This window comes from Pogoniulus pusillus, chromosome 15 (assembly GCF_015220805.1).
Source record: "Pogoniulus pusillus isolate bPogPus1 chromosome 15, bPogPus1.pri, whole genome shotgun sequence".
In the NCBI taxonomy this organism is placed as follows: Eukaryota; Metazoa; Chordata; class Aves; order Piciformes; family Lybiidae; genus Pogoniulus; species Pogoniulus pusillus.
The window spans coordinates 24,147,125-24,167,197 of NC_087278.1; the positions used below are offsets into that span (position 1 = coordinate 24,147,125).

The 20,073-nt window shown below is 46.4% G+C and overlaps 1 protein-coding gene across 1 annotated transcript; it reads left to right on the forward strand.

Moving 5' to 3' along the window:
* Positions 1-269: 269 nt before the first annotated feature.
* Positions 270-19,534, forward strand: SINHCAF (SIN3-HDAC complex associated factor). Its single transcript, XM_064154824.1, has 6 exons — positions 270-364; positions 11,362-11,509; positions 14,445-14,544; positions 15,465-15,591; positions 15,946-16,096; positions 17,001-19,534. Exons 2-6 carry the CDS (start codon positions 11,382-11,384, stop codon positions 17,161-17,163), a joined length of 669 nt encoding a protein of 222 aa, XP_064010894.1. The 5' UTR covers positions 270-364; positions 11,362-11,381; the 3' UTR covers positions 17,164-19,534.
* The last annotated feature ends 539 nt before the right edge of the window (positions 19,535-20,073 follow it).

Consider the following 20,073-nt stretch of genomic DNA (forward strand, 5'->3'; position numbering starts at 1 on the left):
GGCCCGGCCCACCGGGGGCGGGGCGGGGCAGCGGGCCGCGTGCGTGAAGTCATCTCCGCCATCACAATGGGCAGCACCTCCCTCCTCCTCCTCCCAGCCTTCCCGCGCGGCCTTTCTCCCTTAAAAGGACAATGGGGCGCTGCGAGCGGGGCAGGCTCGATTCAGCAGAATGGAGCCGTGGGAACGGCGCATGCGCAGAGCGGCGGCTCTGGCGGGGCGGGGAGGAGGCGGGGGCGGGGGGGGTGTGGCCTCGCGCGCCCGCGCGGGCTGGCAGAGCGCGGCGAGGTGGGAGCGCGCGCAGCGGCGGGGCTTGGCCGCGCACCGTACCGGCACCGTACCCCACGTTTGTGAGCGCAGGACAGCGGTGAGTGAGCGAGTTCTGCTTTTTAGTGCTGCTTGGGGAGGAGGAAAGAAAAGTGCAGCCGAAAAGGAGCGGGAGGCTTAAACCGGGTGGGGGGTTCCTTTCCGTTTCGGTTTTTTCGCGTGTTCCTGGGGTGGGTTTGTTGGACTGATTTTGTTTCTGCGGCAGCAGCAGTCAGTGGTTTCTCTTAAGCCCAGATTAATCCTGAGAGTGTCTCCGGTTGTGCCGCAGCGAAAACACTTTGCCACCTCAAACAGTTTGACACGCGTGGTGCTTGTGCGCGGCTGTTTCCCTTTTCAATTAGTGGAGTTTAAAGGAGGTGCTGGCGGGGCAAAGCGCCTCTCGTGTTGTTACAGACCCATCCCGAGAGCTTTGCCATTGCCCGCCTAAAGCTTCAGTTCTCCGGGAGGAAGAGCAGTCAGGTTCCCGACGATTTAACTCCGAAAGTGGTCCCCAGTTGCGGAGCGGGTTGGGTTAAACCGATCTGCCTGGCGGTTACGGGCCGCAGCTACCCAGCCTCGCCACGCGGCTACCAGGCACCACCGGCCGGGCCAAGAAGGGGGAACGTGGCCCCGTCGGCTGTGCCTTGCCAATGCGGAGGGAAGCGGGTGGCGCAGGTGCGGCTCCCTGCGCGCTCCACGGAGCGCAGTCTCGCACCTCACACCTGTAGCACCGGCGTGCACAACTTGAATGCCAGTAGGATGGCGGACGGGAGGAGGCTATAGTGGTGCCCGCCATCCATCTCTCTCCCCACCCCGTGTGTCATGGGGGAGAGTGGACAGTTGATTTTTAGTTATTGGTAGTATTTGCGGAGCGTGGGGGTCTCTGCGCGCCCCTTTACTGGGAAACGTGCTGCTGTGGGCTGGTGTGACACGTGCTGCCGGTCGCACGGGTCGCGGTGTTGGGCCGTGTGGACCCTTCCCCATATCGGTGGGCGTCCTGCCACCGGCCCGGTGTGGGGACGGTGCGGCGGGCGGCGATGGCGTCCTGCCGCTCTCGCGGCACAGCGTTAGTGAAAAGTCGCTCCAGTTGCCGTCAGCGTGTGCCTTCGCCCGGCGCCAACAAGTTTCCCGAGTTGGCCGGCTTCCGTGGTGTTTGCTCGGAGCGGAGCGGCGGAGCGTCCGGCGTGCCCCCGGCGCGGCACGTAGGCAGCGCCCGGCTGCAAGGGAAAACAAAGGGCTCGCATGTGCTGCGGGCGCCACGGCTCCCTGGCGCGCCGGAGGAAAGCGCTCGTTTGCGCGGTGCCGGTGCTCAGCCCAGGTGTGTGGTGGGATGTCCGTGGGGTAAAACATGTCCTGCGGGGGCTGATATTTTGTACCGGCTGGCTGCCGGTTCTGGAGGACTTTAGAGGGCTAGTGAAAGTTTGGATGCACACTCGTTCCCCTAGGTACCACGCTGCACGCACGGCGTTGGCGTGCGCTGGCGAACAGGCGGAACCCGCTCAGTGCCCCAGGGTAGCCTCTGGGTCTGGGGTTCGGAAAGGTCCGCGTCGCCCCCGCCGCGGCGTGCCCGCGTTACTGGGAGGTCTGCGACGGCCCTTTGAAGTGCAACTGTTGCCATGTTTGAATTACGTCAGGGCCGAGCCATGAGGTGCCAGCGCGGGCGGACGGGGGGTGGGGGCGGCGGCGGCGGCGGGAAGCAGCTATCACCCGACTGGAGCTGGGGTCAGCGTGCCCGACGGAGTTGCCGGGGTTCGACCCTCCGCTTCCCGCCGCTTCACCCCCGCCCCGTAGCCGGATGGGGCGGCTGCACCGAGACCGCGTGGTGGGGCGGTGTTTGCGGCGCGGGGGCCGCCTCATAGCGCCCACCTCCGCGCTTTGAGCTCTCCTCGCTGGCTCGCCGCCTTCCCCTTCCTGAACTGTTTTAATTTATTTTAAATTTTATTCGCCTTTCGGCAAGTTCGGCGCTGGCAGCCCCGGGAAGGAGGGGCTGGGGCTGCCCGCGTGTGTGCTCCGGTGGCTCCACCTGACCGGCAGAGCTGCCCGCCTGCGAAAGTAGGTCGTCCGCTCCGGGGGGAGTCTTTGTTCGCGGCGCTCCCGCGCCTCTGCTCGCCGCGGCCCCCAGCCGCCGAGCGAGTGAGCCCGTCGCCCCGCCGGCTGTAACTGTCGGGAGTAGGGCGCCCCGCCGTGCCCCGGGCCGCCGCTCCCCCCACGCCACGCGGTGTTCATCGGAACGCGCCACAGCCGCCGCCTCCTGCACGGCGCCTGTCCTGGGAGCCGCGGGAACGGCGCGACCCCGACTCTAACCTTCTCAGCCATCTTCTGTCAGTGCTATTTTTTTAAGCCTTAGAAGTTTTGAGTCAGGGAAGGCCTCCCAGTTGCGCTCTGCCTTTCGTGATATAAAAGTTGCCGTCTCCTCCCGTGCACCGTCTCCGGATGCTGAAGCGATTTAAAGGGACCTGCCAAACCTGTTGTTTATTCGGTTGTTCCTTAACGCAGCGAGCAGAGCTGACTTGTGCCAGACCCGCGGCTCCCCCAGCCTCGTCGGCAGGAATGGCCGCAGTTCATCCTTCAAAGAGCTTTGTCATCCTCGGTTCGCTGCCGGGCAGTCCTTTGGACCCATATTATTCAATAACCATTACAATTGCTTTAAAAGTTTGTAACCCTGCCCCAGCACTGTAGTTCTGTAGGTGGCTGCTACAGGATGCTGCCCGTCAACCTGCTGCCGTGTGCCTGAAGTGCATGTTTCTTGGTAGGGCTTTACCACCTCTACTTATGGGTGGGGAGAGAAGAGGAGGCCCAGTGTCTAGAACTGAGCCCAGAATTTCAACAGCGTCGTCGTTTCGGTGGAGACTGAATAATAAACTTGAGCACAACCTAACTGCGGTGCTTTTTCATACTGAATTTTAATTTGGTGCTAGTGGAAGAGGTAGGCTGACAGTCATGGAGGCATCAGCTTAGTAATTTTACAAGGCAAACCAGGGGAGTTATGATTCCTTGGCACAATACTACTGTGTGCTTGCTTCCAAAGGTGAGTCTGTTGCTCTCAGCTGTATTCTGGGTGTGTGCTGCTGGAAACCCCCTTCTGCACATAGCCACATTCACTGTAAACTACAGTTGGGTTTTTGGGTTTTTTGTTTTTTAAATAATAAAGAGGATCGTGCAAACTCTGCAGCACAGGAGCAGGCGGTGACCTGGAGGGCTTTCTGCTAGCACCACTGGACACCGGACTTCTTTTGGCACCCAGGTAGATTGCAGATTTCTTGGTATCTGTGGTCGATGGTAGAGGATCAGCAAGTAACAAGTTGTGGAATTTCAAAGCATACCCACAGGCATGCACCCTCCAGCTCCCACTGAAAATAGGTGGGTTTGAGTGCCAGAGCCTCTAGGAAAAAAAATCTACCCTGTTTCTCTCCCAACCCATAAATTCACAGAGAGGAGCTAATTGGCCGTGTTTGCAGTCTTTCCTTTAAAAAGAAATCATTGCTGACTTCTTATGGTAGATGTCAAAAGATATGATAAATTCACACATGTTAGATATAAACAGCATTAAAACTGACAGTTTGTTGTCTTACTCATGCTGAACATCTCTGTGTCACCAGACTTCCTGCTTTGCATTAATTCTTTACACCTGATGCTTTGTACCTCTTTGATAATGACATGAATGACGCACACAGTCCTACTTGATAACCAAACTTCTTCAGAATTACGTCTCTTAGAGCACTTGCTTTTTTGACAGAAAAGAACCGAGTGAGCTGGGGCTTGAAAACTTGAGTGGTTAAGCAGAATGGATGGGTGGGACTCCATTTCATGACTCAAACCTTTACCTTTCTATAGAATGTGCACAGACCAAAGTCGAAATGAAATGACTGGTAATAATACTTAACCTTTTTTAAATAAAGTCACTTCTTCAGCTCTTCTGCCAAATAATCAGTAGTATATTGCCTCTTAAAAACAAAAAGGGAAGAAAGAAACCCCCAAACTGTTCAATGTATCATGGTCTCAAGTATCTGTGATGCTTTTCCGGTAGCAGGTGTTTGCTAACAGTATCATAACAGCTGCAGTGAGAGTATTGAGATTAGCAGTCATAGACTGAACTCACGCACTTGCTTGAGAACATCCCAGGGTTCCCCTTCAGGGTTTCTGATCAGCCTGAACATGGTGTTAGTTAGGCCACAGAGGCTAGGGGTGGGGGGGTGAAGTCCTGTTTGAAGGTGGAATGTCTGCAGGTGGGGCAGGTTTGCTGTTTTAAATTTTGTTACACTCCACCCCACAAATATTCCTGGTTACTGGTTTAATGCTTTGGCCTATCCTTTCTGGAGCACACTGCAGTTTAGAGGAACACTCAAGTGGCTTAGCCCTTCAGGTTTTGTCTAGTGGGTTAGGTATTTCTTTCTGCTGGAGTTCAGCAGGTAAGTGTGCTCCTTTGAGACTTGACTGTTTCTGAAAACTTCACTTGGAACAGTTTATATCCCAGCTATGATGCTGTCGAGGTTCAAAATGGGGAGGAAGAAGGCCAGTTTGATAGGTGCCATGTAGTTAACTGCCAGCTGTATCTAGTGTGTTGTTTCACTGGGTGCACAACAGTAGCTGCAGACAGCTACCAGCAAGAGTTACTTGTTTTACCAAAGGAAAGATTTGGTCTCTCTGGTGAGACCCCACCTGGAGTACCATATCCAGTCCTGGAGACTCCATTACAAGAGGGATGTGGATGTGCTGGACTGTGTCCAGAGGAGGGTCACTAGGATGCTCAGAGGGCTGGAGCAGCTCTGCAATGAGGACAGACTGGAAGAGTTGGGGGTGTTCAGTCTGGGGAAGAGGAGGCTCCGAAGTGACCTTCTTGTGGCCTTCCAGGATCTGAAGGGGGCTACAAAAACGCAGAGGAAGGACTTTTCAGGATATCAGGGAGTGACAGGGCTAGGGGGAATGGAGCAAAGCTGGAGGTGGAGAGATTCAGAGTGGACATGAGGAGGAAGTTCTTCACCATGAGAGTGGTGCGAGCATGGAATGGGTTGCCCAGGGAGGTGGTTGAGGCCCCATTCCTGGAGGTGCTTAAGGCCAGGCTGGATGGAGCTCTGGACAGCCTGATCTAGGGTAGGGTGTCCCTACCCATGGCAGGGGGGGTTGGAACTGGATGATCCTTGTGGTCCCTTCCAACCCTGACTGATTCTATGATCGCTGAAGATGTGATTACACACAGCTCCACAGAGGATGCTGTTTTATTCAGATGTGCCTGGGCTGTTCGTGGCCAAGTACAGCTTTCCTCCAAGTGAAGTTGTTTGGGTGGAGGAAAGGAAGGGAAGTGGAAGGAAAATCTGAGGACATAGGATTCTAGAAGAATGCACAGTACACGTTATTCTAAGGTTATGTATGGTTGTTGGAAGTAAGTCACTGTTTTGAGCCATAAGATTAGCTAACAGTGTAAAATGAAGCTGCATTTTCAGTTTTGTCAAATTAACTTGGTCTCTTACTCTCTTGGAGCATTCTAGTTTGTTAAAATACCATGTTCTGGGGTCCAGCTTTAGCTTTGAAATACAAGTTTTCCTTCTGTGTGGCATGTAAACGTAGTGGGGAGGTATGTTTACATTGAGCCTTTGGTATAGGTCAGCTCCTCTGATGTACAATTTTCTCTCCCACAGTTGATTTTCAGGGGAGCTACTGCAGTTTATTTCAGCAGAGACAGGCCTAAGGATTTATTAGTGAGACAAGCAACTTAGCTGCTGGCGCCACAGACAGCTCTGGAAGCGTTTTTCGTGTATGTGCCTGTGCCTAGGTGTATGCACTTGCAGATGCAGAAGCCAGAGCACGTATATGCTTTCTATGGTGAGGTCTCTGGTTCTTTTCCTTAAAAAAAGGGGAAGAAATACCGTTTTGGCTTTCTTAGTTCCAGTGAAATGCTCTAACGATGAGCATTGGGAGACTTTAACTGACAGGAACCAGCTACAGCAACATCTGTAGGCTAGAACATATTTGTCTGTAGCCTAACTTCAGGGAGGCTAAGCTAAGGCTCTTTTGTACACAGAAGTGAAAACAAAATTATTGGCGAGGTTTCTCTTCCTCTCTGACCGTGTACTGGCACTCATGGGTTGCACAAAGGGTGAATGATCCAGGGTCAGCGAGGGGAAGGTACTAAGTAGCTGGGCTGAACATTTCTCTGGTCTTTTTAACCTCCGGGAATGTTTCTCTTTCAAGTTTTTCGAGAAGCAGGTGAACATGTTTCTTCCGACTGGCCTGGTAATGGCCTGGTAATCGTGTTACAAAGGGAGACATGCCTGCCTTCTAGGAATTCCTTGCTTTCTACTACAAAGGGTTTTCATTCTTCTTGGGTGATCAGAAAGAATGCAGAAAGAATCTGGAAAAGCAAATGAAAAGTGGCCCGGCTTTTCTTACTTTAAAACCCAAAAGACTTCAGAAGTTCTTTCTTACCTTAAATTTCATGAGCACCTGAAGCAATGCCTACTTTTAAGGTTTCTTCACAAAGTTAATTTGATGATCTAAATAAGCACCAAGTTCTAGTCCTGACAGGTAGTGAAAACACAAACCCAATTTTCACACGCACAAAGCATGCTGCTTTGTACTAGCCCTTCACAAATCTAATAAGCAGGGTGTGATGGTGTGTTTTATTATTCTCCACCTGCTTTACTGTTCTCTGCCTGACTCCCACAAAGTTTTTTTGCAAGGCAGGTCTCTATTTTTGACGGTACTTTTTTAAAAGTGAGAGGGCAGAACGATAGGAGTCCAAATTGCTGAAGCCAAGTGGTTTACTTTCAAAGTAAAATGCTGGGGGATAGCAACTTCTTCTGCAGAGGGGCCAGGGAGGAAGCCTTTTCACCTCTCTTGGGGGAATACTGCCCCTCTACTACAGCAGGTAAATCTCCATTTCTGCAAAATGACAAATACACAGCACTAAGATTTCTGTTTCTTTGCTGGAGAGCTGTCCCTTTTTATGTCTGTGCAGCTGATGATGTAAAGTCATATGTTTTATTTACACATTTAACATTAATAATGTGCTTAAATTCAGTGGAATGACCATGTGTAATGTTTTAGAACTTCTGTGGGAAATACTTAATTCCTAATTGTCATCTTTTTATCTGTGCCAGATTACAAATGGTTAAGCTTCAACAGCTAAGGTGCGAGTGTTACAGTAGCTGGCAGTCTAACTCCCTCTTCCTAATTTGAGACCTAACTTGTGAAGCTTTCAAGTTAAAACTTTTAAAGGGCACAGTCTAATGTACTTCTAAATACACATTAAGATTTCCATTTGACAGCATATTTATTCTGTACTGGTCAAATGGCAACTGTTTAGGATTAAACACATAACTGGACAGATGCCTACCATTTATAACTGCAGTTATATTTGATGCATTTGTTGGAGAAATCTGTTTTACTCGTTGTTTTGCTGCTAGCTCTTCCCCCATTCAGGCATGATGTATGGTAATTCATCAAGTGGGAAACAGATGGCACTAGTTTCCCTTGTATTGAAAGATGGTGCTGAAAGGCTGCTCCTGTGAGAATGGCAGGAACAATACAAACCAAAATATTTTCAGAATATATGTGTCTGATGCCAGCCTTTGCCAGAACGTTAATTGTAGAATTTGCATCTTGTTCTACTGTGGTATAAATAGCAGCTGGTGACAGAGATTATCTTGTCTGCATCAGGATTTCTGGGAGCAACCCGTTTAGAAAGTAAATGGCATTGTTGGTATCAATTCTGCGTTGTACTCTGCAGCAGTAGTGATGCTCTTGCTGCTTAAGTTTTGCTGCACTGATGAACCTTGTGTTTGCAGTTAGTCTTCTACTTTCTGCATAAAAGCATCAGACCATAAACTTAACATTGGGGTAGTCAAGCACAATCTAAAATTGCTGTTAAGTAGTTGAAAATTCTCACATGAGCATGCTGTTGAAACTCTGGAGGCTTGTTAAACAGTGTCCTCAAGATGCACATGGGAAACTAGGAAACAAAATGCATGCTCTTAGTTGTTTGCGTAGACATTGTTGTTTATTCATCATGATAGTCCAGGGATACTAACCTGATTTGACTCTCTATTCACTTGCTACGCGTCCCTGAAAATATGTGGAAACAGTAGGACAGAGTAGTTTTGAATCTAATAGTTCTCAATAGCTCCATTCAGCAGGTCACTGCCTGGATAACTTCTTTTACTTCTTATAGCTGCTCCTGGCCTCGGGGCCAACACTGTGTTAGTAGCCTAGCAGCATCTGGGGTGACCGGTGGATGTTTGTACGGGTCACCCTTGGAACAGCCTAGCTGTAGGTTTGCTCCTTGTGCTGCAGACATGCACAAAGAAGAAAGGATACAGTGTTTCAAGCCTGTGGCAAACAGCATGAGCTAGTAGAGGGGAGGAAAGACTTGTCCCTTCTGTCTCTCTCTTAACCCTGAAGGATCTCCTTTGCATTCAGCTTGTGCGAGTCTCTTGCTGTCTACAGGCTCTGCCAGGGGCTTGGCCAAGACAAGTTTTCAGAGAGTTGACTCCTGTCTTTCTACATGTTTATGCAATAGTAATTTCAAAGAGACACAACCTCAGTGGGCACCAAGTGGTCTTTTGTTAGACTGAAATGCAAACATGTACACTGTCAGCTGGATAGGGGTTCTTTAATGGATTTAGTGTAAAAGTACTACCCAACAATACTGGATAAGACTTTTGCTTTTCTCTTGTTCTTAGGAGCCTGGGAACTTTGTGTGGAGCCTTGCACATTTATTTGCAGTGCCACTGTGCTCTGATCTTTCCCTCTGAAGTGGGAGGATGTATTTTTGCCTCTGTGCCGAGGTCTGTGTCTAGGCCTTGTTGGTTCACTAGCTTTTGCTGTGATCCTGCAGAAAGGCATGGGATCTTTTTCCCTCGTGTGTCAGTAAAGTAAGCACAATGTTAGGTATGGCTGTTTGGTGGAAGTGTATTTTCAACCTCACCTGAACCTGCTTTCCAAATTACTTTATTGCTGCAATAATGTGGCAAGTCTTGGGGCTACAGAGTGAATATTTCAACTTAATTTTCTCTGGTTTCTCTGGAGGATGTTAAAATTATGTCCCTTACCATGTCCCTGGAGGTGAGTGCCATATATATTCACCAGTAACCCAAGTTACTGCTGGAACTTGACAGTCCTTGGGACTGAGATGTGGTGAGGAGTTTTCTCTCACTGGAGTTCACAGAAGCATTCAGGCTGGGAAAGACCCACAGGATCACCAAGTCCATCTGATGTCCCTATTCTGCAAGGTGCACCCTAAACCATATCCCCAAGCATCACATCCAATTGACTTTTAAACACATCCAGTATTGGTGACTCAACCATCTCCCTGGCAGCCCATTGCAATGCTTGACCACTCTTTCTGTGAAAAAACATGTTCCTACTATCCAGTTGCCCACAAGTGATGGAGAATTCTGCTCTTTCCTCAAGTCCTGCCTGAGCTATTGGGTCTTTCAGTAGTATTTGTGAAGAAGAGAGGTAGTTTTCTGTTAGCTTCTACAAGAATATAACAAGTTGGCCTTTTGTTAAGGGAAGAGGGGGAATCTCCTGTTACTGGTGTGATTCCATGTAATTTTATTTTTTCAGAAGGAGGAGGTCTCAGAAGTGGGAGCCTATTCACATGGAGCTTCCTGCAGCTGGTGGCCAGTCCCCTCTCTGAGTAATTAGTGTGTGATAAGCAGCAGAGGTGGCCACTCACTCCCTGCAGTGGGTGGTTTAGGCAAACCTGGCAGCATGATCTACTTAAAAGAGAAGACCTTGGAACAGTCCCTGCCTGTGTTATGAGGCTGATACTCTGGCTTGTGAGGACTTGCTGTGTGTCCCGGCCCAGCGCCAGGGAAGCACCAACTTTCCTCTGTTGTTGATTTGGGTTTTTGAAGTGCTTGTGGGAGCTCTCTTTGCTCTGACAGCATCTCATGCAGTGTCACACTGTGCATGAGAGGAGTCTGCACGGGGGAGTAACTGGCTCCTGGGGAGAAGCATTTTGGTGGTGGTGACAAGATGTATTGATGGGGTCTTTGCTGTGGTGAGTGCAGTAAATCCACTTGTAAATATATTTAACAATTTCTGCCTGGTAAATGCTTGCACTGTTTGTGTTACCTGCTCTCAGCAAGTCCTAGCCCAGATGGACTGAAAGGATAGGCAGACCTCCAAGAGCAGTGTGCCTTTTGGCTTTCTGAGCCAGCAATGAGTTTGCAGAGCTGCTGTTCAAGAAAACACAACCTCCCTGTAAATGGAGTACCTTTTGCTCCAGTGTCATTGGCTGTGGCTGGGATGTGGGAGTTGCAGGCTGAAATTTGCTCTGGGGTCCTCCTCCCTGGCGTTTTTTCTAGATAGGTTTCCTTCCCATGGAAAGCAGGGCGGGGAAGGCAGGCAGGAGGGTGAGAACTGAGGCCGTGGTGACACGGAGCTGGGATGTGTCTGGGATGCTCACTCAGGCCTGAGAATCAAGAAGTGCACCTGGGTCCCGCAGTGCAGCCATGGCCATTGAGGGCTGGGTGGAGCTCCACCCTGCCGCCTTCAGAGCGGCTTTTCTGGTGTGTCTGCCCAGCAGCCTGGAGGTACGACGGCAGCTCATTTAAAGTGACTCCTACTCACTTCTGACAAAGTTCGGCAGGGCTGATTCCAACAAACACTGGTGATGATGAGGTAGTAGTTGCAGTGACCCAAGGCTCAGCTGCCGATGACTTATCCAGGGGCTCGGGCAGGTTCCCACAGCCTGTCCCGCAGACTGTTTTGCCACACGCATAGGGCTCTCATTAGCCAAGTCAGCTGCATTCATACCTCTAGGTTGTGCTGTTGTGGATGTGCCCTTAGAGTAGAATTGTGCAGTAAACGATCTTGTCATGAGTCCTGCTGGGTATTGCTTAATAGTAGTACAGCTGTTGTTACTTATAACTTCTTCTTTTATTGAGAGTGCATTCTAGGTGCTCTTCCAGGGCAATGCAGGATAAAGCTATGGCCTAAGCCAGCAGATTTCCATGCTGTGTTATAATGTACTTTTAGTTTGCCCAGTGTTTTGCCTTGCCTATATTGTATCTAACAGTGATAAGTAACACCAGTTCCTGTTTGTTTTTACAGGCTGCAGCTGGGAGGAAAAGATGTTTGGCTTTCACAAACCGAAGATGTATCGGAGTATAGAAGGCTGCTGTATTTGCAGAGCTAAGTCTTCCAGTTCTCGTTTCACCGACAGCAAACGCTATGAAAAGGATTTCCAGAACTGTTTTGGGTAAGATTCTTCCTTTAGTCAACATCATGGTGTTGAACTAACATGTTGTCCCTCTTAAAGGCTGGAAGATTAGGTTAGCAAAGATGAGTGGTAGGGAAAGGCTGGCTTCAGCTTCCTCACAACTTTCCTGGCCAGAGCAGGGATGTCTGGATGCTCTCCTGCTGTGCATGGTTGTTCACCTGCTCTTGCTGCCGATGAAGAGCAGTTATAGTATGTAACAGTGAAGGCTGAGGCTTGTGCCTCTTCCATTTCACAGCATCTGTGGGGATTTAGTTCCTTCTCAGACTGTGCATTAGACACTTGTTCCATAGAGGTATAAAGTCTCATACAAGATGGTAAACAGCACAGGTCTGTAGAAGTTTTCTGTGACTCTGAACATACAAGAATTGTAGACAACACTTGATGAGTAAATATGTAGCACTTCCAGCAGGGTTTTTGTGGCCTACACTGTTTCAGGTACTGATGCCTTTGTTCAAGTAGGGCATATAGATATGTTATTGCAACTTACCACTGGAAACCCATTCTCCTGGAAAGTGAACATCAAGTAATTACATGCAGCAGATAATGCTGCATGTAATGCTGCTTGAAAGCATTAGTAGGCAAAACTATAACTGCCAGTGATTTTTTTTTTTGTACCAGCTGTTGTGACCATGTAACTTTTTTAGAAATACTAAGAACTTTGCAATTCTGTACAAATTTGTGTCCCTGAATTGACAGCAAAGCAAATTCTTCCGTGGTGGCTTGTAAATTGTTTTTTTCCAGTATGAATTTCTCCTGTTTTGCTGCAGTGTTCAATACAGTTGTTTCCCCTGGAAAAAGTCTGTGTTGCCTATACATTTTCTGCCTTTTCTTTCTAGTTTTGTTGGATTACCTCTCATCAAAATCTTAGGTGCAAGGGGAAGTTTTACATGCATTATATTAAAAAGCATATGTACGTGTATATGTATGGCTGCTCTTGTCTCAAGTGCTTAACATTGTGTCTAAATCTTTGCAATCTTCAGAAATGTATCCTTTCCTCTGCATGTTTTTCTAGAAACACTCTTTCCACATACACCTTTGTATGTAATGCTTTGTATTACTAGTGGTGTTCCCCAAGGATCAGTACTGGGCCCAGTCCTGTTCAATATCTTTATTGATGACCTGGACGAGGGCATTGAGTCCAGCATCAGTAAGTTTGCAGATGACACCAAGCTAGGAGCAGATGTTGATCTGTTGGAAGGTAGGAGAGCCCTGCAGAGGGACCTGGACAGGCTGGATGGGTGGGCAGAGGCCAATGGGATGAGATTTAACAAGGCAAAGTGCAGGGTTCTGCACTTTGGCCACAACAACCCCAAGCAGCCCTATAGGCTGGGGACTGAGTGGCTGAGAGCAGCCAGGAAGAAAGGGACCTGGGGGTACTGATAGACAGTAAGCTGAAGATGAGCCAGCAGTGTGCCCAGGTGGCCAAGAGAGACAATGGCATCCTGGCCTGCATCAGGAACAGTGTGGCCAGTAGGACAAGGGAGGTTATTCTGCCCCTGTACTCAGCACTGGTCAGACCACACCTTGAGTACTGTGTCCAGTTCTGGGCCCCTCAATTCAAGAAAGATGTTGAGGTGCTGGAACATGTCCAGAGAAGGGCAACAAAGCTGGTGAGGGGCCTGGAGCACAAATCCTATGAGGAGAGGCTGAGGGAGCTGGGCCTGTTTAGCCTGGAGAAGAGGAGGCTCAGGGGTGATCTTATTACTGTCTACAACTACCTGAAGGGGCATTGTAGCCAGGTGGGGGGTGGCCTCTTCTCCCAGGTAACCAGCAATAGAACAAGGGGACAGAGTCTCAAGTTGTGCCAGGGTAGGTATAGGCTGGATGTTAGGAAGAAGTTCTTCACAGAGAGAGTGATTTCCCATTGGAATGGGCTGCCCAGGGAGGTGGTGGAGGCACCATCCCTGGGGGTCTTCAAGAAAAGCCTGGATGAGGCACTTGGTGCCATGGTCTAGTTGATTGGTTAGGGCTGGGTGCTAAGTTGGACTGGCTGATCTTGGAGGTCTCTTCCAACCTGGTTGATTTTATGATTCTATTTACCATGGCTTTTTGTACTTAAATCTGGTGCTGAGAGTTTCCCTTATCATATTTTTTGGCTGCTGTCCTTGGCAGTGGAATCAGTGTGTGAAAATCTATTGCTTTTTATTTAATGTTTCTGTTAACTACAGTGAAGAAACTTGCTCTGGTCTTGTGCTATCTGACATTGGTTTGTCAAGGTGAAAATGCAATCTTAACACCGAGCACATAATAGCTTATCTGAGTCTGCTCCATTCATCTATAAATGCTTCAAAGTCTTCCCATTTACATAGCTGAAAAAAAAATCTACAATGTATCTCATTTACTTCTTTCACTGTGGATTAGGAGCAGAGATGATTTCTGAAGAAAGGTCATGAAAGGAAGCAAGTATTGCTGTCATTCCAGTGACTGCTGTTTCTGAAATCTTATCCTACGCTTATGCAGGAGGAGTGTGTTAGGTGGTATTTGTTACTCATCCTTGGAGCTCTGTGCAAAATTAAGAGCTGAATAAGCTTTTGTCAGATCTCTGAGGTCTGTTCTGAAATGTTTGTTCAAGTAGTATGATTATTCCTCGTCCCTCCTTCTCCAGGCAAACCAACCCACCAGAGAACTTTATGGCTAGTTTAGTTTGGTAAGAAAAAAAGCAAAACCAAGTGAAGGTGCAGGACTCTGTGTTTTCAGTGCCCCTTTGGAAACATTTCATTTCTAACAGTGTTTTTGGAAAGTGAGATCTGGGCTTTAGACTGTCGTGTTTGAGCATCCCAGGTGAAATTGTAATGCCTGAAAAACAGACCTTGGGAACCCTTCTCTTCCACGAATATTGATGCTCCTTGCTGTTATCAAGTGGAGAGGGATGCTTTTATTAACAAGTGATTGTTTTTGTTCTTGTTTATTCCAGGCTCCATGAGGCCCGCTCAGGAGATATTTGCAATGCCTGTGTCCTTTTGGTGAAAAGATGGAAAAAATTGCCAGCAGGATCAAAAAAAAACTGGAATCATGTTAGTAATTTCTTTCTCTACTCCCAAACTAACTTCTCTCTGTCTTAGCCTATCTTGATAGAAAGGAGAGATGCTGGCAAGAATTTGGATTTGCTCTTTATCCCACACTCTCTCCCTTCCCAGCCTTAGCATCTGTAAATCCTTCCTGGAGTGTTTCCTGTTACGTGGCTCTTCTCTGTCTTCATTTGGCTTATGTGCAAAATGGTGATTATGCAAGCCAGGATGGAGGCACAGACTGACTTACCATGTAATTCCTTGTTTTCACAAGCTCATAACTTTATCCAAGAGTCTCTTATGACACTCAAAACATTTCAGGTTTGGCCTCTATCCTAAACTGGCCGTGCTTTTCTTTAAAAATAGTTTCAACAAGCAAGGTGTCTTACTCAAGCAACACATAAATCAGCAACGTTTAGTCAGATAATTACAGTGACTAATATCTCACAGCTATTTGCATTCACATGTTCTGGTTCGATACATCTAATTCAGTTTGGGCCTAAGGCTGGCAAGATGATCAGAATTCTTTGTATAGGTTACAATCTTTATTCAGGAAGCCTTGATGGGAATAGGAGCTAGAACTGTAATTATTAGTACCCATAACTTTATTCAGAAGTTGAATTGGTTTTAAGTCAAACATTTAACTGAACCTATATTGGCTTCAGCAGCTGTTGTCTACTAAACTGAATGTGTCAGAAATAGGAGTAAGGCAGAAGTTGAAGTGAATGTGATTTTTAAACTGATTTGTTGCATTTTTTGCATCTAGTCTACAAACTAGACTTAAATATAAGTATTGTTGCACAGAGCTGCCTTGGTTTAACTAAATCGATTTTGAACCCCTTCAGCTGTGTCAGTACAGTTAACTTGACTAGGGCAGTATCTGGGCATGATGCAGAAGTATTATGCATGCTTTTTCTCTGGTTTAGGTGGTAGATGCCAGGGCTGGACCCAGTCTTAAGACAACATTGAAACCAAAGAAAATGAAAACTCTGTCTGGAAGCAGAATAAAGAGTAACCAAATCAGCAAACTGCAAAAGGAATTCAAACGGCACAGTAAGTGGATCCAAAGAAATTTTGGCATTGAAATCTGACCTCCCCTTACGTAGCTTACTGCTAACTGGCCAGGCTGTCTAGATTCAGTGGTACTCACACATTTGGGTTCTCTCTGTTCTCACAATGTCACATCTTCTGAGGGCTTGGGGAGGAGGTGGTATGAAAAGGGACAGGGTGGGCTACAAGACAGAGGTGGGGAAGCAGTTAGGGGAAGTGGGGACCCTGGTTCAAAAGTGTAGACAATTTCAGCTTATGTCCCACACTTAAATGATGTCTCTAGAAAGAACTTCTTTGCAAGACCTTGTTGTTGTTGGATGCGTGTCCTGATTCTTGCTTGTATTCTTTCCCCTATAGATTCTGATGCCCACAGCACCACTTCAAGTGCCTCCCCAGCTCAGTCTCCCTGTTACAGCAACCAGTCTGATGATGGTTCTGACACCGAGCTGAGTGCTGGGTCCAGCAGAACACCAGTTTTCTCCTTTTTAGATCTCACATATTGGAAAAGGTAAAAAAAGCAACAGAAAGTGCGCTCTGAGCAGAGAGCAAGTCACTTCATGTACATGATTCTTCATTCTGCTTCTTCAGGAATTTGCTGCTTCGGAACTTAATTTGTTTTGAGGATATAATTTAAGTCACGGAGTATTATTCAATATCTGTCTGCCTTTGGAAAGAAATGCCATGTGTTTAAGACATTTTCCCCTATCTCACTCCAATTTCCTGTATACTAATACAGTTTTTGGAGAGTATTTATATGTTTTCAGGTGTAACAGATGATATTCCTGACTGTCATCATCTTGTCTTAAACCTGTGCTTTGTAGATGCAACGTGCTACTAAGTAAAACAGTTCTCTGAACTTGCCAGCAAAACATAGCATTTGATTTGTTTGACCTGTGAAGGTAGTCATTTTAAGAGAAAAAAAAGGGGGGGAAAAAACCCAAACTCACACAACAGCTAAAACTGAAGTGGGAGGAAAACCACAAGATTTTTCCAGGAGCTGAGGAGTTTATTATCTTTTATTGCCTGTTGTGACACAGTAATCCCTTGTTTAGCTAATTGCTTTACTGAAATTGTTGTGACTTTGCTGCCTGCTCTCCAAGAGTGTTCACAGGTGCATTGTACACCAGATAAGTTCAGCCTAGAGTTGTTTATCTGAAACTTCTCTGGGAAGCAAAATAGGGGAATTAGTTTTGTACAGATAGAGGTTTAGGTTTTGTTTTTTTCCCATCCCCCCAAAGTATTGTTGTGGCTTTAGGCACAGGCTTGTTTTCTTTTTCAGAGCAGCCTTTTCCCTCTCCTGAGCTGGAGGCTTAGAAAAGTAGTTTCTTGAGTCAAACTGATTTTGTTGCATTTCTATACATTCTGTATATTCTAAACATGCAAACTGTCTCTCTCCTTGCCATTTCTTTCAGGCAAAAAGTCTGCTGTGGAATTATTTACAAAGGGCGTTTTGGGGAAGTCCTCATAGACACTCATCTCTTCAAACCTTGCTGTAGCAATAAAAAATCTGCCACTGAAAAGCCAGAACAAGAAGGACCACAGTCCCCAGCAATCTCCACCCAAGAGGAGTGGTGACTTCCTTGAATAGCTACAGAAGGTTATACAGATCCTCTTATTCTCTGGAAAAACAAATACTAGAAAAGGGACTGTTCACTTTGGACACCTGCTATGCTGCCAAAAGACTTTTCCCTAGAACTGTTTTTGGTTTTACTACTACAATTTCACAAACTCTGAAGCCAGTTTGTATCCTTTCAGAAAGACTGTACATAATATTTAAGATGCTATGGAACACTTAGTGAAGCAGAATGCTGCTGCAAGGTTGTCTAATCTTCCTCCCCCCCTACTCCCCCAATCCTGTTTCACAAGTGAATATGAGGATGGGGCTTTGTATATTAAAGTATATGTAGTTTATGTTTCTGTATTGAAAGAAGCAGTGGTTCTAAGGCTTTTTTAAATTTGTTTTCTTAAAGTTGGTAACTTCCTTTAAATCCCCAAGAAAATATTTCATTCTTAGACGTATGAGTCAATAAGAAACTAATAAATAGAAATACTATAAGCCACCTCTCTAGTTTATATAAATATATATTTTCTAAAGGTGTGGAGATCTCCCCCTATACTACTGATGTAACAAAGACAGATATTTCATCCCTCTTATGTGACACAGACTGGTAAACTGCAGACATTTCTACTAAAAGTGGTAATTACTGAGAAGGCCTCCAATATAAAATGCTCTTCAGAAGGGGTGGGAGAGCTCTCTTCTCCTTAGCTTAGGAGGAAGATTTACTTATGACTTGAAGACAGTGAAATGGGAAGCTACTTTGGTTTAACCCAGTGGCAGACATCCTGAGTTTCTTTTAGTAACTGACTAGTGATTATAGATATACTAAACATCTTGATGTCCACGTTATGTTTAATGATGGCCAAAACTGAGTAACTGCTATGTATATGTTGGCCCACAGCAGCTGATATGTGACCATAGACCAGACTTCCTGCTGGTTTTGAACCTGGTATAGAACCAAACCCCTTGCTGAATAAACAAGATTCTGGTCCAAAGACAAAATGTGATCATAGCCTGGGGTCTGAATTTTCAATTGATGCTTTGGAACTTTTTTTTGCCCTACAGTGCTTGTCTGTGTTTCAGGTTTTGTTGCATTTGTTTTTGCTTACTTCTTTGTTTTGAACAACTACCAGATCAATGCTTTTGTGAATACTGAATATGAAAAGTTCTCTGAAGAGTGGTGCTGTGTTGATTTGAGGCAGCTCTGTTTGCATACGTGATCAGAAGATAGTATCTCTGACATGGATTTCCAGACAAACTAGTGTGCAAACCTTTGTGACACTCCTTCAAACTCCACTTCGCCTGTAGGGTGGAAGCAGCTTCCTGGAAGAGTGTGCTGCAAAATGCTTCATGTTCCTCTTAGGAAAGTTTAACTTCTTTAAGTTGGGAATTACACTTTTTTGTTTAGTTCTCTTTTCTTGTTTATTTCTCTTTTGGGGGATGGGGTAGGGAGTGGATTTCTTTCTTACCGTTACTCTTTGGGATATTCTACAATGGATTGCTACAAGCTTTCCTTTTTGTGATGAGAGTCTTGGGCATAATACTGTGGTGGGTAGGGCTTAGGACTGGACTTCAATGTAATCTCACTTTCTGAATCGGCAGTGTTTAGCAAATGAACTTAGAGGTTTCATGCAAGTTTTAAGTGAATGAATTTATGCAGGTTTAAAATGAATGAATTTACACAGATTTTAAGAGAAGCCTCTACCCTCAGAGCTTTTTCTTTTTATCTCTCTCCCCTCCCCTTACATTGGGTAAGCCAACCTCCCGAGAGAAAAATCATCAGGGGAAACAGGGCTTTGACTTACCACAGCCTTACAGATTTCATGGGTCTTATTTTGCTTTCCCTAAACTGAGATTCTGAAGCAAGGACAAAGCTGCCTGCCTTGCTTTTATCTGCAACCAAACACAATTCTACGATTCTGAATTTTAGGTTGGAAAAGACCTTGAGTTCAACTGCAGATGTAATGGATACTTGCTTGTATAATAGCTTAACTAGGTTGGTCATGTCTAATAAGGGCTTGAGCAAGAGTCCTAGCTGTTTTTCCAGACACCTGCTTTAATCTGAATTTGTGTTTTCAGCATCAGTAATTCTGTACACCTAAGGCTGCAGTACTGGTGGTAGGATGTGCTCTGATACGGATCATCTCTTCTGTATTTATTTATTTATTGCTAGGTTTCAACTGCCAGCTGCTTCCCCTGCTCCCTCCCACCTCTTCCATTCCCAGTAGTAATGCAAAATGAACTGTATGTAGTCATGCACTTTGTATTAATGTATTAGAAATCTATGGAACCTGTTTTGTACTTTTATACTGTTCAGACACTTGTAATCCAACCTTTTTTTTTTACTAGGGTAATGAATAAATTTAGACTTATTTAGAAAATAAACAACTTCTCCTCTGTTTATTTCAATTCTATTGTGTTAAGGTAGAGTTAATGTTTGAACCCACCTAGGCAACTCATGCTGCTATTTGAACAAGACTTCAAGACCTTTTTTTGGAGGGAGTTGAGATAATTTTATTCCTACTCATTTGGAAAGAAAAGCAGGGCAAAGGAAGGTGTTTATTATAATAGACATGTGTCTCAGGGCAGAATCACAGATCTTTCCCTTAGTACTGTGTTCGTATTGGGCATTCCTTTAGTGGCTATGGGTGGTGCTGACGATTGGTGTTCCTGAGAGGCTTGCTCTCTGCCCAGCTCACGGGCGTTCAGCAAAGGCCAGCTGAAGCAGCAGCGTTAACAGCATGTGGAAATGTCCCTTTCCAGATCCAGCGGAGTTGGTGGAAGAGAATAGTGCTCTTCTACTGAAGCTTGAGTCTGGAGTGTTTCTTCCCACGACAGGCGTAGTCAGCTGGATGAGCTCCAGCAGACTGGTGGGAGCAAGGTCTCTGGCAGGAGATGGGAGTGAGTAACTGAGTTTAGACGATGAG